Source organism: Podarcis vaucheri, assembly GCF_965113315.1.
Source record: "Podarcis vaucheri genome assembly, chromosome: 10".
In the NCBI taxonomy this organism is placed as follows: Eukaryota; Metazoa; Chordata; class Lepidosauria; order Squamata; family Lacertidae; genus Podarcis; species Podarcis vaucheri.
The window spans coordinates 41,210,387-41,227,244 of record NC_138748.1 but is presented as its reverse complement, the minus strand read 5'-3'; the positions used below and the strand labels follow the sequence as shown (position 1 = coordinate 41,227,244).

At 45.2% G+C, this 16,858-nt stretch overlaps 2 protein-coding genes and 1 long non-coding RNA gene across 7 annotated transcripts in view; 2 read left to right on the top strand and 1 right to left on the bottom strand.

The window, feature by feature from the left end:
• The window catches only part of AGBL3 (AGBL carboxypeptidase 3), a 33,852-nt gene extending 30,609 nt beyond the window's left edge, over positions 1 to 3,243 (top strand). For 3 of the 4 annotated variants that reach the window (XM_082240234.1, XM_082240236.1, XM_082240237.1), the window contains 2 exons: positions 368 to 623; positions 2,729 to 3,243. In XM_082240234.1, the coding sequence (XP_082096360.1) occupies positions 368 to 623; positions 2,729 to 2,978 (506 nt within the window). In that variant the 3' untranslated portion in view covers positions 2,979 to 3,243. The remainder of the gene's footprint in view (positions 1 to 367; positions 624 to 2,728) is intronic. The other variant, XM_082240235.1, reaches the window with a different exon arrangement.
• A 2,378-nt stretch (positions 3,244 to 5,621) lies between these two features.
• TMEM140 (transmembrane protein 140) lies at positions 5,622 to 16,854 on the top strand. 2 transcript variants are annotated; one of them, XM_082240865.1, is made up of 3 exons: positions 5,622 to 5,953; positions 9,310 to 9,399; positions 14,934 to 16,854. In XM_082240865.1, exon 3 carries the CDS (start codon positions 14,943 to 14,945, stop codon positions 15,543 to 15,545), a length of 603 nt encoding a protein of 200 aa, XP_082096991.1. In that variant the 5' UTR covers positions 5,622 to 5,953; positions 9,310 to 9,399; positions 14,934 to 14,942; the 3' UTR covers positions 15,546 to 16,854. The 2 variants fall into 2 exon arrangements, with proteins under 2 accessions (XP_082096991.1, XP_082096992.1); XM_082240866.1 differs by lacking the exon at positions 5,622 to 5,953 and adding an exon at positions 6,668 to 7,120.
• LOC309542220 lies at positions 9,585 to 14,927 on the bottom strand. Its single transcript, XR_014224148.1, has 2 exons — positions 13,283 to 14,927; positions 9,585 to 10,222 (listed from the first exon to the last, which is right to left on the bottom strand). It is a non-coding gene; the product is annotated as an uncharacterized lncRNA (long non-coding RNA).
• Positions 16,855 to 16,858: the final 4 nt, after the last annotated feature.

Below are 16,858 nucleotides of genomic sequence, written 5' to 3'. Positions count from 1 at the left end.
CTGAGGTACCACTTTAGCTAATAGGGCCTCCCACTGCCTCTGTGCCACCAGAGCATGATTTCTGTTCTCATCCTGAAGCAAAGTTCTTAACCCGAGATACTATTTCTGGCTTAGTGGAGTCTGTAACCTGAAGCGTCTGTAACCTGAAGCATCTGTAACCCGAGGTAGCACTGTACACTAGTATGGATGGTGCAGCATGTCATCAAAATTCCCATAATGGTCCTCTGTTCTACTCTGCTGTGTTTATTTCTGTATCTCCTCTAATCTATTAATGAATGTTGGGGCTAAGCCCTGAGAGTTGCAACTCAAATTGATCTTTGGAACAAGTAATAATTTACAGGAGTTTTTTGTCTGTTTTTGATCCCAGATCTTCTTGACAACCTGAAACACAATTTAGATGACAAAGAAAGGAAAATAAAGGAGAAATCACCAGCAAGCAATGTTAAAGTTGACAGAAACAATGGAGGAAATCATGAAGGAAGTTTTAGACTCAGTGAGCCCTCTCATACACAAGATATTCTACAACTCTCCTTACCTTTGGTGTCAGAAGGAAAGTATAGGCAAGTCACTGAAAAATACCAGAAGAATGAACAGCAACCTAAGTTGTCCTTAGGTCGGCCCCGGTAAGTGAACAAGACTGCCTGTTTCATGCAACATTCAGTGTGTCTGCTCTGAAAAGATGCTTTAGCATTAACTGTATCGTAGCTTGTGCTCCCTGAAGACAGAAGGCTATGCGAAGGAAGAACCTGATGCCAATATTGCACCTGAAACAGTGTAACCTCCACTGCCCATGCTGCTTCCACAATTGCTACCCTTCGTCATTCACAGGCATCTTCTACACACTGGGGGAAAACCAATGTACCAAGAGAGCATAAACTCTTCCATGCCAATATGTCCCTAGAATTCATGTTGCCGCTCAGTGGGACCCCATACTCTCTGGGTGGAGTTATTTCAGTCTCCCAATAGCACACATGACTATTCTATGAAATCAAGTCAAAGCAAATAAGAGTTTGAATTTTCTGTTCCAATGCTTAAGAAGCCCCTTGATACAGATGGTCAGTGGGCTTGTTCATACATCACACTTAGACATAGTTTGTTTTAAACCATGGCTTAATCATGAATGTGCCTTCTATGCCTCCCTGCAAATGTAGCTTTTCCCACCCTGAGGGTGCTGTTCATGGCACAAACAAACCATAATATCAGTTGCAGTATTGTGCAAACCTAGATCATAATTTTTTTCTTTTATTTTTTAAAAAACCACACAAGTTTTCTTCAAACTAACTCTGAGTGGTTGTTGTTGTTACATATATTAGTCATATTTCTTTGCCATGGCAACTCAAAGTGACTTACAAAATGACAAAAAAAACCCAAAGACAACAACCCACATATATACATTAAAACCAAAGAGAAAGAATACATTAAAATATCCCACCCACTCTAAAAAGCAACAGATAGTTAAGAGCCAAATGCCGGTTAAAAAGGAATGTTTCTACCTGGCATCTGAAGGTATGTAATGACAGTGCCAGACGAGCCCCCGTTTCACAAATGGGGAGCCACCATCAAAAAGGCCTGTTCTTGTATTGCCCGTCTCCTGATCTTCCATGGAGGGGCACACAAAGAAGGACCTCAGATGGTGACCACAGTCTCTGGGAGACTCATACAGGGAGAGACATTCCTTGAGGTATTGGGAGTCCTGTGTTACATAAGGCATTAAAGGTTACCTTGCCCCAGTGAGCAGCCTGGCTGCTGAATTCTGCACTAGCTGAAGTTTCTGAATCATCTTCAAAGGCACCCCCACATATAACACATTGCAGTAATCTCACTCCTAGAGGTTACCAGTACCTAGACAACAGAAGTTAGGTTATTCCTATCCAGATATGGGCATAGCTGGGCCACCAGCTGATAGAAGGTGCTCTGCACTACAGAGGACACCTGAGTTTCAAGTGATGGCAATGAATCCAGAAGTTTCCCCAGGTTACATGCCAGCTCCTTCTAGGGTAATGTAACCCCATCAAGAGCATGTCACTTCCCATCTATCCAGTACATAACCAAGGCAAGACATTGGTCCAGGACATCCACTCCACACCTGCAGATGTAAAGGAGTGGCAGAGCTGTGTGTCCTCAGCATATTGCTGACAATGTATTCCAAAACTCCAGAAATTGGGCCTAGTACAGGTGTTCCCCCTTTACCCCACCTTCTGGCAACACTGGGGCTTTATAAATGAGTATTTAAATATAGGCAGTGGTGGGTTACCTTACAAGAAGGCACAGAAAAGGCAAGGCAATGGTGGTTCAAGAAACACTTTGGTGACGGTACATTTAGATTAGGTTTTATAAAGATTATATTAGCCCAGTAGGACCCCACATTCTGGATTGACTAAAGCAAGGTAGGAATAACAGGAGACCATGCCAGGAAGATGAAGGTTCATATTAGTCTTTATATGTGACTTTAGAGTGTTCAAAGCATGTCACATACCTTTTCTCTCAAGATTACAGTAGTCCAGGCAAAAAGTAACCACAGATCTTAGCAGCAACATCCTGAGGATTCCCATTCTGATTTACTGGTGCTTGGAAACCGAGTGCCTTCTAAATAGTTCTTTGAGAAGAAGCTGGTTAATGAAGTAAAATGTGAACAATAAATGGAGGCTGCCTGGTTGGGATGATAATTTAGTGGATTTGTCCTTATGAGAGGGACACTGAGACCAATTTCCTTTGTTTATCTGTGCAGACCTCGCTTGGCTACACTAATGAATACAAAAGGGACCCACAAGACACTTTTACTGAAACGCTGTGAGGATGATGAAGCATCCACTTCTACATCTCTACTGCACACTGGGCCAAAAATGGCAGTGAAAAAGTTACTGTGCCAAAGTGAGAGCAAGTTTTTTTCAAAGAGACGTAAAAGTGAGTGCCTAAATCACAGGCCTTCAATGCAAGACCTTTCAGCGACAACTGAGAGAATTTCCTTTCACGCTTAGAAACAGGTGCCATTTCTTTTCAGGCAGCTAACAAGCCAATGCATACCACTGCAAAGGCTCCATCCGGATGGGCAACCTGCAATGATATCTTCAGAAATTATTGCTTCAGTTTCTTGGATGTGGTGCTGGGGAAATGCAAAAAAAAAAGGACCTTCATTGTACAGCACTTGTGCCATGCACAGGCTTGGAATACAGGATACAAAAATATGCTGGAACATCACCCATGAGGCTTCTGTGACAGATAAAAATGAAACCAAAATATGAACTCGTTTATGTTTATTATGTTTATTGCTGACAAATTTTACAGGGAAGTCTAGTCATTTTACTTTTGAATTTCACTTGCTTTAAAACTGATGCTGTTTTTTAAAAAATGATTAACTGAAAAAGGAGGGATTGGGGTAGTGTTTCTCAGTACTAAAACCTATTAGACAAATTAAAAAATCATAGTGAGGATCATCATCCAATCTTGTCTTAAATCTAAAAAGAGAAATAACAAATGATCCGCAGGAAGGAATTGCTTTTCTACAGTTAGTCAGAATGGTATTAAATTGGAGGTCCCAATCAAGCACTGTGTTTTCCTAATGGCCAAGATCTGCTTATAGTGTCTACTCACAAGTAAGTCCCTTTTAGCAAAGGTTCCAGAAATGTTAATTAAAAGTTTCCTTCTTGTAGGTTCAGCCATTTTATTGGTTGCTGGTGGGTACCTTTAACTTTGATACATAGGGTAACGTTCCCATTAGTTGCTTGAAATGCAGCAAGCTACATTCACACAAAGTTGTTCACATCAGACAGGGGAGATGTCATCACCTGACACGCAGGACCTTTTTTGGTTTCCCCACCCCTGCAACCCCCCTGGAACTCCTGTTCATTAAGCCATCTGTGTCTGTGTGTTCATCTGCACCTGCACTAAGGCAGCTAGGGTAGGGTTACATTACTGTTTACTCCGCACTCCGTTTTCTAATCAGTTTGAAGCTGGTTTGAGGGGGGAAACACATCAAACAGCAGTTTCTTGACAGTATTTGTTAAGAAACTACAGGATCAATTTGCATTGTGTCTTAAATTGTGAATGCAGCTTCAAAAATTAGTGGGAGAGCACTGAATAAGTAATTGGTGATGTGAGTATACCCTTACTTTCTGTTCCAGAGGGAAAAGGAAGATAAAACTTTAATTATTTCCCTCTCATTTTGTTTTATAGTTCTATTTTGCTGCTCTTAAAAATGGGGGAGGGGTGGATAATGCAAGACTTATACTGAATCCCACCCCCAGCTGTGGTATGGATTGGGGAAATGACATGGGTAAAGGATGAAAACTACCTTCCCTCAGTGCCATGGATCCAATCTGAATCCACAGGCCACATTTAGCCTTTACAAAACTGAAGGAATATCTCCCACTTGTTGGTATCCATCTGTCTTGAGAGGCAATGGAGTGAGCCCCTGGGGGTGAAGGCAAACCTCTTTTCAGCAATGACGTGACCTCCCCAGGGTGTGTATGGAGGTCCTCGGCTACCTAGATGACAAGAGTCCACTCAGCATCGCTGATGTGGTCCAAAGGAAAGCAGTTGGGCACCAGCGTGGCTGCAGGAGTTGCAAGAAGGTGGCGTACAGATGCCATCCAGCCATCTTAAGAGAATTCATCACAATCCCCAGACTAACAGGCTAAAGCTGCACAATTTAACAAAAGGCACAGAAGCTTTGAAAAACCGTTTACCTGTGCACATTGGACAGGCTGGTGCTGCACTGTAAGGGGCTTCATAGTGCTACAGGGCACGGCAATGCTGTGGTTAGCTGTGCTGGTCCAGTCTTCTTACAGGATATTCCCCCACTCTCTGCATTTTAGCACCTTGTTGCAGTCCTCATATTGCAGATCTCAGCAAATAAACCTGGGTACACCTGTTGATTGTTCTTTTTAGATTGGTACAATAAACTATTTGAAATTTGCATTGATGAAACCAATGAATTCAAAAGAGCCAACTCATGATACCATTATGAGGAATTGCACTGAGATCCCACACCCAGCAGCGTGCAACATGAAATGACAAGAAGGTGCAATGTGATGAGTACTTGTGGGGTTTTTTAAACACATATAAATCCGTATTGATTATAAATTAGTTACCACCCAAAGAGTTGGAATTACTGGGATAAATTTCAGAGCACCAGCATAATGTTTCCATGTGATAGTGGCCAAATTATGACCCTAGCAACAACCCACATCACCAGGCCATATTATGGTTGAGCAATACTCAGCTGCTAAGTAACTTTATGCCTGCCTTGCAGAGGCAGCTTCAAGTGCCCTACAACAAGCAGCCCGGGGATAAAAGCCCTGGGACAATGTCAGAGTTTGCACTTGCATGCTATTTCTGCGCATGCACTTGGACGCACTACTACTGTACATCCCTTTTCTATCACGGTGCATACGAGGTTCTGTCCCCGCTAACAAAAGCCTCCCCTCCCAACAAAAATCCTGGCTACGCCCATGTTATGGTGTATCTCTACAGAAAGTTTTCCGTTTTGTTTCCTGGAAAGGCTCTTGTTGCATTTAAGAAACCGCATGATAAACACACCCATTTCCAGGGGGGGGGGAAATCACCCCTTATCGCCGCCTGTTGTGCAGCTGCGTTAAAAAGAAAAGAAAAGAAGCCTTACCCCCCTGCGGGGAGTTTTGTTTTGCATCCCTGATCAACTTAAAATGAAGCCCATTGGTCACACCTGATGAGATCAGCAGGGAGGTAGAGAAGCAAGCACTAGGTGAAACGTCGAGTCAACACAAAAAATAGATCAATGCAGCTTGGAGGGCGACAGTAAACGCTCGCCATCCGCAAAAAGGCCAACCAGACCGAAAACGAAAGAGAAATCTGCTGAGAGTGCGGCACGTGACGGATGGCTCTGCTTTCCCAAACGAGCAAGTAAACAAGCGCCTTAGATCGACTTCTGCGCCGGAGGGCAGCGCGTCCCGCCACCGCCGAGCTCCGCAAGCAAGTATGTAAAGATTCTTCCTATTTGCACCCAACTTGCTTGCGCTTTTCTTTTTATAACGGATAGAGAACTTTTAAAGGAATAATTTGGGGTTAGGGACGCGGAGATTCACTCCAGTATTTCACGGCAACCAGTTTGCTCGTCGTTCCGACTTTGGGCAACTCGGTGCTAAATCACTTTGCGCAGGTTTCCCCGCAACTCTGGAGGAAGAGAAGCAGCGAGTGGATTTGCTGTCGCTTTTCGCTTAGTGATGGTCTCGCTTTTCTCCAACGCAGGTTTTTCCAAGCGTTGGAAATAATAAAAAGACAGCAAAGACAGTTTTCGGGGGGGGGGGCTGGCTTCCAGCGTGTCTGGCTATTTTCTGGCAGCGCGTGACAACGCTACTTCTGAAACACGCTTGGCGTTCAACCCAACCCGCTTTAGGCTTACTCCCGTGGCACGTCTGGAAGGCCTGAAGAGCGACGAGGGTTGGGAGAGGCATGGCGCACCCACTCCCATATACTTGGGGGTCGGGCCATATCCGGCACGAATTGCTCCCCCCGAGGTGAAAAGGAGGGATGGAGGCCGAGTTTGGGGGAGGCATTTGGCCGCTTCGTGATGGGGCGCCTCATTTTTGAGGCGGGTCAGAGAGCAGCGCCTCCCGGAGGTCAGTTTGGAAATCCTCTTTCTGCACCTGGCCTTGGCTCACCTCTTCTCCCCCCCCCCCCGCCCGAAAAAGACCCATCAGGCTGGCTTGAAGCTCCTTTCCCCGAGTCTCGTTTTTCCTGTTCTCTTCCCGAACAGATCCTGGAAGTTATTTTTAAAGGGGCGTTTGTGTGTCTGTCTTAGGCCCACTCCCGTTGCTGCAGGTATCCTGCTTCTGCCTCCTCCCATTCCCCCCCCCCTCTAGACCCTTAAGCCACTTGCCTCCCGCCCACTTGTTGTTTTGTCTTCTCGACAAAACTTCCTTCTTCCCCGCCCCGGGCGCACTATTGTTCTCCTTCCTGCTTATCTCTCTTGCTTGCTCTCCTGTTAATTTTCCCTGCCCCCCCCCCCCAACTTTTCCTTCTAAGCTTTTCCCTCGCACCTCCTTCTTGGTGCAAGCCAGCCCGATTCTTCTTATTTTGCTTTCGCTTTTGCTGAATATCCAGCCTCTCTCGAAGTGCGTCGGTGAATCTGAAAGCTTGCGAAGTGAGTAAACATCAACTATTTTAGGTGTTGGTTGCTCCTGCAGGCGGCTCTCGTCTTCAAAGCCCCTTGGCCGCGCGATCTCCTCGTTATTTCTGTTTATTTCTCCTCCCTCTCTCCGTCTTTGGGAAAAATGCACGCAGTCTCCCTAGGGGCTTGGTCTCGTCCAGCCCACTGGCGTCCGCAAGGGGGGGGGGCAGTCCTCCCACCCCTAATGGCAGAACGCCGAGATTTCAGTGCTCAAAAATGGTTTATTATAGCCTTTGTAGAGCTGGAGATACCTATTGGGCAAAGTCTGGTTTGTTTACAGTGGAATTTGCTGCCAAGGAGTGTGGTGGAGTCTCCTACTTTGGAGGTCTTTAAGCAGAGGCTTGACAACCATATGTCAGGAGTGCTTGATGGTGTTTCCTGTTTGGCAGGGGGTTGGACTCGATGGCCCTTGTGGTCTCTTCCAACTCTATGATTCTATGATTCTATGATTCTATCTTTCCTGTTTTTAGCTCGTAAGCGAAGTGGTAGTAATGATTGACATTTAGGTGGGAAAGCATCTAGCCAATTGGACAAAAACGGAGTCTACAGTACAGTACAGGCGTTGGAAATTACTGTTTCCGTCTTACTTTAAGACTGTTTGTGCTCCCTGAAGGATGATTGCTGTTGCCCTGTAGAAAACAGTTCAGATACTCAGAATTTCAACACTTGCTTTCACCTGCCTCCTGCCTGGAGGGGTATTGTTCTTGCCATTTGGATGTTTTGTATTGTTAGGTATTGTTTCTGTGTTTGTTAACATAAGATGTTTGTTTGATATTAGTGTTTAAATCATGTTCTGTTTTGTAACTTAATGAATCACCTTAACTTAATGAATCACCTTAAAATAATTAACTCTGCTAGTGCCAATGTAGGTAAAAGTCCTCTTTTGCATCTGCTCCCCTCCATCTTCTCTATCTGCTGTCCTTTCTGATGTCAGGGTATCCTAGGGAATTGAAAATTCTAAATACTATAGTGTAAATCAAAGGTGCTCTTGCCTACAGAGATTTCTGCAGATCTTGCTTTTTAAATCTTGTATAATTTAGTTGAGATTCCTGCGTTGCAGGGGATTGGACTAGATGACCCTTGGGATCCCTTCAAGCTCTAGAACTCTGCTGTCATTTTTTTAAAACCTTATAGTTCAGCAATTACAAAGAAACTAGCGAGTTGGGGACAAAAAACACATTCCAGCTTTAAGCACAGAATCCAAAGGAAAAGTGAGCCACATAATGTCTTAATCTTAAGTACCAACCAAAATAAAAACATATTTTTGTATACATCCAGGCTTAACTGGCATCTGTTTGGCTTCTGCAAAGGAAAGGGAAGCAATTATTGCTCACTCATTTTTCTAGCTGATAAGGAAGAAAGCAAGTTAACTTGTGGGAAAGGAGTTGAAAATGGAAATGAGTAACTTCTAAGTAGTAATGACGCAGTATGTGAAAATTTCCTAATTTCCTCTGCAACAAGGTGGTGGCATTAAAGGGCATTTGGATGATAGCCAAAAATCAAATAATTCTTTGGCAGGAATCATACAGACATCTAAAAAGCTACTAGTTAGTATATAGCACAAGTGTGTGTTCGTACTGGCTAAGACTGATGAGTTTGCTCCCTCCCCAAAAAACAAAACAAAAAAGTGTATATGCACAAGAAGAGCCTTGCTAAATCAGATTAAATGTTTGGTTTAATTAAGTATCCTGTTTCCAACAGTGGCCAGCCCACGTTGGGCATCTTACCCTCCCAGAATCTGAACATCAAATATTTACTGCCTCTGAACATGGAGTTTTCCCTTAGGTATTAGGAGGAACTTGGGAGGGTGCATCCATCCTTCTAGCTCAGTTCCAATCATGCAATCCAGCCAATTGGGAATCTCTTAAGTCCCATTTATTTCAGTGGAAATGTGAAGCACATTAAATATCGCCCATGGAAACCAGTGAAACCTCAAATTGCTTTGTATTGCCTGGATCCTGCCCTTATTTTACTGTGTCAATTAAAATATGCTTCTTTCCTGTCACACTTGTATATGCCTACAGGAGGGGTGTTATTTGAAATTTCCCTTGCCATAATGGCATCATTCTGGCTGCCAGCGCAGCAGTAGTAGCATCATTAAATGTTGTGGCCAACTCACACTTTGAGCAGATGATGACATGGTGAAATCTCATTTTCCATAGGTGGCACAATGATGCATTCCAGGCATTGAGGAGGCCTTGATCTGCTGGTTGCTGTGTACTGGTTAGAACTAGTTGCGTCTTTTATAAAAGGTGAGTATTAGTCATCCTCTTGTTTCCTCCTCCACTTCAGTCTTTATCTAGTGATTTTTCCAGCCTTGCATGGTCTTGCACAGTTTGATGTTGTAATGTATAGATTAGATGGTCTGTGTAAAGTACTCTCCATTTTAGTAGTGGGGGTGGGAGTAAGCATCTGGTAGCATCACATTGACAACTAGTATGAGTAAAACTTTACTAGAATATAGCTGCCAGAACTTAGTATCCTGTCAATTGTGTAGAAGTTGCAACCAGTGCTGCCTCTATCAGCAAGCAGAGGACAGAGACCTGAAGGGTATCAAATTTCCAGATATATAATGTATATTTTACCACAGCATAACATAAAATGGTACTCATACCACAGGATAGGGTATCATTTAAAATCCACATTTTAGCTTTTGTATTTGGGGTACCAAATTGGCTTGTACAACAGTAACAGACAAAGGAGCCTTATCAAGTGATAAGACAATTTACTAAAAAACTAAATCATGATCTTCAAAAGCTTTGTCAATTTTATCCTGTTCAGTTGGCCCAAAGCGAAAAATTGTGCTCTGTGACAGTTCTAAGTAATAAGAGATTATGACTTCTTCACCCAGCATAAATGAGTACCTGAGGAAAAATATCTGGAGCAATAGGACAATAGTTACTCTTGATTTTCTTCCAAAGTGAAGCCTTATGTGTGTCGGTTTTCAAAATTTCAGCCAGATAACGTTAGCCTGGAGTGAAACCTTAGAAAGGATGTTGCCAAAGAAGCATAGGTAGTAAGAGACAAGTACACATTGCCCTGATTTGTATAACGCTAAGCCATGGTTTGTTAAAACTATAATAATAATAATAATAATAATAATTATTATTATTATTATTATTATTATTATTATTATTATTATTATTATTTATTATTTATACCCCGTCCATCTGGCTGAGTTTCCCCAGCCACTCTGGGCGGCTCCCAATCAGTGTTAAAAACAGTACAGCGTTACATATTAAAAACTTCCCTGAACAGCGCTGCCTTAAGATGTCTTCTGAATGTCAGGTAATTATTTATCTCTTTGACATCTTATGGCAGGGCGTCCCACAGGGCAGGTGCCACTACCGAGAAGGCCCTCTGTCTGGTTCCCTGTAGCCTCACTTCTCGCAGTGAGGGAACCGCCAGAAGGCCCTCGGCGCTGGATCTCAGTGTCCGGGCTGAACGATGGGGGTGGAGACGCTCCTTCAGGTATACAGGACCGAGGCCGTTTAGGGCTTTAAAGGTCAGCACTAACACTTTGAATCGTGCTCGGAAACATACTGGGAGCCAATGCAGATCTCTCAGAACCGGTGTTATGTGGTCCCAGCGGCCACTCCCAGTCACCAGTCTAGCTGCCGCATTCTGGATTAGTTGCAGTTTCCGGGTCACCTTCAAAGGTAGCCCCACATAGAGCGCATTGCAGTAGTCCAAGCGTGAGATAACAAGAGCATGCACCACTCTGGCGAGACAGTTCGCGGGCAGGTAGGGTCTTAACCTGCGTACCAGGTGGAGCTGGTAGACAGCTGCCCTGGACACAGAGTTAACCTGCGCCTCCATGGACAGCTGTGAGTCCAAAATGACTCCCAGGCTGCGCACCTGGTCCTTCAGGGGCACAGTTACCCCATTCAAGACCAGGGAATCCCCCACACCAACCCGCTCCCTGTCCCCCAAAAACAGTACTTCTGTCTTGTCAGGATTCAACCTCAATCTGTTAGCCGCCATCCATCCTCCAACCGCCTCCAGGCACTCACACAGGACCTTCACCGGTTCTGATTTAAAGGAGAGGTAGAGCTGGGTGTCATCTGCATACTGATGAACACCCAGTCCAAACCCCCTGATGATCTCTCCCAGTGGCTGCATATAGATATTAAAAAGCATGGGGGAGAGGACAGAACCCTGAGGCACCCCACAAGTGAGAGCCCAGGGGTCTGAACACTCATCCCCCACCACCACTTTCTGGACACGGCCCAGGAGGAAGGAGTGGAACCACTGTATGACAGTGTCCCCAGCTCCCAGCCCCTCTAGACGGTCCAGAAGGATGTTATGGTCGATGGTGTCAAAGGCCGCTGAGAGATCCAGCAGAACTAGGAAACAGCTCTCACCTTTGTCCCTAGCCCGCCGGAGATCATCAACCAGCGCGACCAAGGCAGTTTCAGTCCCATGGTGAGGCCTGAATCCCGATTGGAAGGGATCCAAATGGTCCATTTCCTCCAGGCGTGCTTGGAGTTGTTCAGCAACCACCCGCTCAATCACCTTGCCCAAGAATAGCAGATTTGAGACTGGGCGATAGTTGGCCAAATTGGCCGAGTCTAAAGATGTTTTTTTAAGAAGCGGTTTAATGACCACCTCTTTCAGCGGGTCTGGGAAAGCTCCCTCACAGAGGGAAGCATTCACCACCCTGCAGAGCCCATCGCCCAGCCCTTCCCGGCTCGCTTTTATCAGCCAGGATGGGCAAGGATCAAGGAGACAGGTGGTCGGTTTCACTTGTCCAAGCAGCCTGTCCACATCCTCGGAGGTAACAGATTGGAATTGATCCCATGTAACAGGACCAGACAGAACTCTAGCACTCTCCCGCCCTGGCCCTGCTCCCACGGTAGAGTCTACCTCCTTCTGAATCTGAGCAATTTTATCTGCAAAAAATGTTGCAAAAGCATTGCAGGAGATCTTGGGGTCCCTACCAGGCCCCGGTGGTACAGGTGGTTCCGATAGATTGCGAACCACCTGAAAAAGTCTCCTGCTGCTGTTTTCTGCAGATGCAATGGAGGCGGTGAAGGAGGCCCTCTTCGCCGTCGCCATTGCCACTTGGTAGGCTCGACGTTGAGCTCTAGCCCGTGTCCGGTCTGATTCAGAATGAGTTTTCCGCCACCGGCGTTCTTGCCGTCTCAACGATTGTTTCATCACCCTCAGCTCCGGGGAAAACCACGGGGCTGTCCAGGCTCCATGCAATCGGAGAGGGCGCTTCGGAGCCAGACAGTCAATAGCCCTGGTTAACTCCACATTCCAGCGGGCCACCAGGGAATCAGCTGAAAGGCCATCAACTTGGGATAAAGCATCCCCTACCACTCTCTGGAAGCCAATTGGATCCATTAAGTGGTGGGGGCGGACCATCCGAATCGGTCCCACCTCCCTGCAGAGGGGAAGGGTTGCGGAGAAGTCCAGTTGCACTAGGAAGTGATCTGACCATGGCACTTCTTTTGTTTCGCTTTTAGTTAGTGTCAGATCACCAACATCCATAGAGGTGAACACCAAGTCTAAGGCATGTCCACGGCTATGAGTTGGGCCAAACTTATTCAGGGACAGCCCCATGGAGGCCATGCTTTCCACGAAGTCCCGAGCAGCCCCTTGTAAGGTTGTGTCGGCATGGATGTTAAAATCCCCCAGGACAACCAAGCTAGGTGTCTCCAGGAGCATATCCACCACGACCTGAAGCAGCTCGGGCAGGGAATCCTTGGTGCAGTGGGGAAGTCGGTACACCAGTAGGAATCCTGTACTGCCCCTATTGCCCAACTTCCAGAACATGCACTCAGAAAACTGGGTCTTCCCAATAGGACGCCTGGTGCAGACTTAATGACTTCCTAAAAATCACTGCAACCCCCCCTCCCCACCCAAATGACCTGGGTTGCTGTACGTAAGAGAAACCTGGTGGGCAAGCAGCGGCAAGGACAGGCCCATCTGCTTCATCCAACCAGGTCTCTGTCACACATGCCAGGTCAAATCCTCCATCCACAATCAGGTCGTGGATGGCAGTGGTTTTATTCATCATTGACCTGGCATTGCACAGCAACACTTTCAGGTCATGTGGGTTTCCCTTGCTGATTACTGTATCCTTCCGGTCAGGACCAGACCTGGAGGCAGGTCTATGGTGTATTAAACTATGGTGTATTAAACATTAGCTATGACTCGGCGTTGCGTGGGAAGCCAGCACCTTGCTTTAACCATGGGTTGTTTGGCTACCCTATACCAGGTGTGCACCAAGCTTTAAAGGCACAAGGCAAAGCAGCTAAAAATAAGCCAACCTTTGAAGAAACAAGCCATGGTTTGTTCAGTCATCTGCAGGGCAACTCAATTAAACCATTGCTTCACAGATGGTTCATCAGCATTGCATTCGCAGGCACCACTATTTCCAGCAGTTCCTCTTTAAACATGGCCCTATTTTAAACATGGCCCCATTTTCCCTGGGTGACAGGATTGGACACCAACCACCCCTTCTGTTCTGAACAGAGGAGATACAAATAAGCTTTTCACTGTGGTGGCTGATATAGGTGTCTGTTTCCCATTGATAGATGGGACATATCTGTACCATTTTCTGGTCCTGTCTTTTTACATTCTTTTAGATGTCATGGCCAGTTTGTAGTAAGTCATGCTCCCACAACAGGCGTTTTGTGATGTGTCATGCCCCCACAGCAGCTGCCCTGTTACTGATATCCATGACACGTTCTCAAAATTCCAAGAGAGCCTTGCATGCAAACGAGGCCAATGAGTTCAATTTCATAATCCTTTTCTTAGTCACAGCACTCCTAAATTACTCCGGTACCTTACGTACCAAATGTCACTTATATGTGTTGCAACTGAAAGTAAAAGCATCCTTCTGCATCAATCCCCATGAATAACTTTGCAGTTAAAGAGTTGTTCCCACATTCTTTACCCTTTGGTTGCGTAGGAACCACACATAGTTCAAGGTGGTGGTACTTCTTGCAGGATTTTGCACCCACACTGCTCAACTTGCCCTTCCCATTTAAACCACATTAATCTTAGTGCTGGGAAAAGGCCATTTGATGGCGCACAAGCAGTGGAATATGGCTGCAATTTTTTTTGCATTCCTATTCAATGATGCCCATGTCATTAGTGGCAACAGGAACAACATTTGAATGTTGCACGTCTCTCCCCACCACTCCCAGTGTTAATGACAGAGAACACCTTGCAGTAGTGGCCTTTTTGTAGCTGTTTGAAAGCTAAATCACCAGCTGATGTTCCCATCATACAACAACAACCACCCCTCCAGTTGCTGCTGAGCACTTTAAAGATAAGCTGTGCACAGAACCTCTCTTGATGTTGCATCCTGAGTTATCAAATACAGATGATTGTAGGGATAGCATGCAAAGCCAAAATTGTGTATACTTAAAAACACATTTGGGTCAGTGGTGGATGGGATTGCCCAAATTTTCCGGGTTGCCCACCCCCTTGACTCACCTCTTTTGTTGGGGGGTGAACTGGCTCGGAGGATGTGACTATAAAGCCGCTCCCTGTTTTTCCTACTCCTATGGTTTTTACAGAGTCTAGCCAACTAGCCAACCTTCATACACCTGTCAATCCAGACTGTCCCTATACATATCTACTAACCAGCCACACATTTTAACTTCTAAAAAAGCTCTGAGTGGCATACATGGTCTCTTTCAACCTTTCCCTACTGTTTATCCTCTCGGGCTGAGAGTATGACTGGCCCAATATCACCAAATGGGCTTTGGGGCTAGGCTAAGCAGGGATTTGACCCCTTGAAACTGAAACATGATTTTTCTCCTACCAGGTGGCCAAGATGAAAATACAACCGAAATGCTCGAAAGACAATGCTAAGCCCAGCACTGGTCTGCAGAAGCAAAGGTTCAGCCCATGCCTTTTCTACCTGAATAATCTCCTCTTGGCAATTGGCTATGTAGCTCTGCTGCTTTATGCCCTCATCTGGAAAGCTGGGAATATTGTGGACTCTTCCACCAAAAAAATTGGCTTCTACAACTTCTGCTGGTGGGACCAGGAAGCAGAGAAACTTGAATGCTTCAAGAACTTGGAGAAGGTGGGCATCAACAGTGTTGCGCTGGTGTTGTCAAGGATCTGTGTGTATTCTACACCAGTCTTGTGTCTCTTTGTTGCCACTACAGTTTTGCAAGCCCTGTGCTTGAACGACAGAGATGGATTCAAACTGGCCTGCATCCTTTTGGCCATTGGCAGCTTGATGTTGCCCGTTGGCCTCGCTTTGTTCATCTTCCACACTGAGCCATGGATAAGGGTCTCTGAATTTGGTGAAGTTTTTGTAGCCCTGGCTGGGGCTCACATTTTGATGCTACTCCACTTGATCTTTCTTGTCCTGTTCCTTGCACATTGCAAGGATGCTCTACCCAAAGGACAAATCTTTCCTGTGTAAATATGTGAAGTTCCTGCCTGGGATACCAAATGCTGTAGTGGATTTAAAAGATAAGTGGATCCAGAGACCCCGATGCCTTTCCAAGCCCTCACATGAATGATGAGCATGTTGGGGGGAAGAGTTGGCACTCCTAGCACACAGATATTTCTCTATCTTAAGTGCCGGGGGAGGGAGGGAGAGATTGCATGATTGGTGCCTCCTTCAATCAAGCACTCATTTAGGTGTGATCAGTACACAGCTCTTTAAAAGTCAGCAGTAGCTAACTGCTGCTTGGCAGTATTGGAATTTTGCTGGGCATCCAAACTGTTTAGAACAAATTATCAATAGAAGATAAGCTAGTATCTCACAAGTCATGGTTTGACTTACAAGCCTAGTCATTATTTGTGGTCATCAATTGCCCCATCCTCTGGCACATGCAGAGGGGCAGTTTTCTCATCTGTGCTGAGGTTTAGAGAAAGTAAAGTACAGCGTGAGTCACTCACTGCTTTGAAGAGACTTATCCTGCTGCTGCTTTTCTCCAAACTTGTAATGCAAGCAAAAACTTGAGGATGGAGTGAGCCTCATGCTGTTCTACCACTACCATGCTTATGTTGCACAAATTTGCGGTTTTGTTTTTTTCAAAGAGAAGTGATATACAGTGTTCTTTTACAACTTTTGTATTGATCAAAGGCATTTAAAGTTGGACATGGTTGTGTATTTTCTAGCTTTCAACCAAAGACAGGTTCAATGAACAGGAGCCAGGATTACTTCACTACCCTGTGTATAGATGGCTGCTAATATTCCATTTATTCATGCCATCAATCAAACGCAATGGTGCACGGGACTGCTGCTTCTTTTATGCTTGGGGTGGGGACCCTGCAGCCTTCCTGGTGCTGTTGGGACTGCCAGCGCACAGCATGGTTAATAGGAAGGACTACAGGAATCTTACTGCAGGGTCACAGCCTCCCATCTCTGCCATGTGCAAGATTCCTGGTTTCCTTTGTATTTAGTTGTTTGCAAAATAATTCATTTAAGTATGGTTGAACACACATTGCAGACACCTAGCAGCTGCTGCTATCATGAGAATACTGATAGTGACTGATAAAAGTGGGAGCGTTCTCTAATTATATAGGCTGATGCGTAGCCATATTGCTACGTGATGCTGGGAGGTTTTTCTTTTCCTTCAGTTCCAAGTGTAAACAAAGCATTTTGGGAAGCTTAACATTATACAATTGTAGCCAAAGAATATTTTTTCAAGTGTCTTGTGGCCAAACCCAACTCTTTGTTACTTATACAAGAGATACTGAAATAAAAGGTTTGTTAAACAGTACTCA

Excerpts from the sequence above, each read along its gene's own strand:
- TMEM140 (XM_082240865.1), top strand. The coding sequence starts at position 14,943 with ATGAAAATACAACCGAAATGCTCGAAAGACAATGCTAAGCCCAGCACT.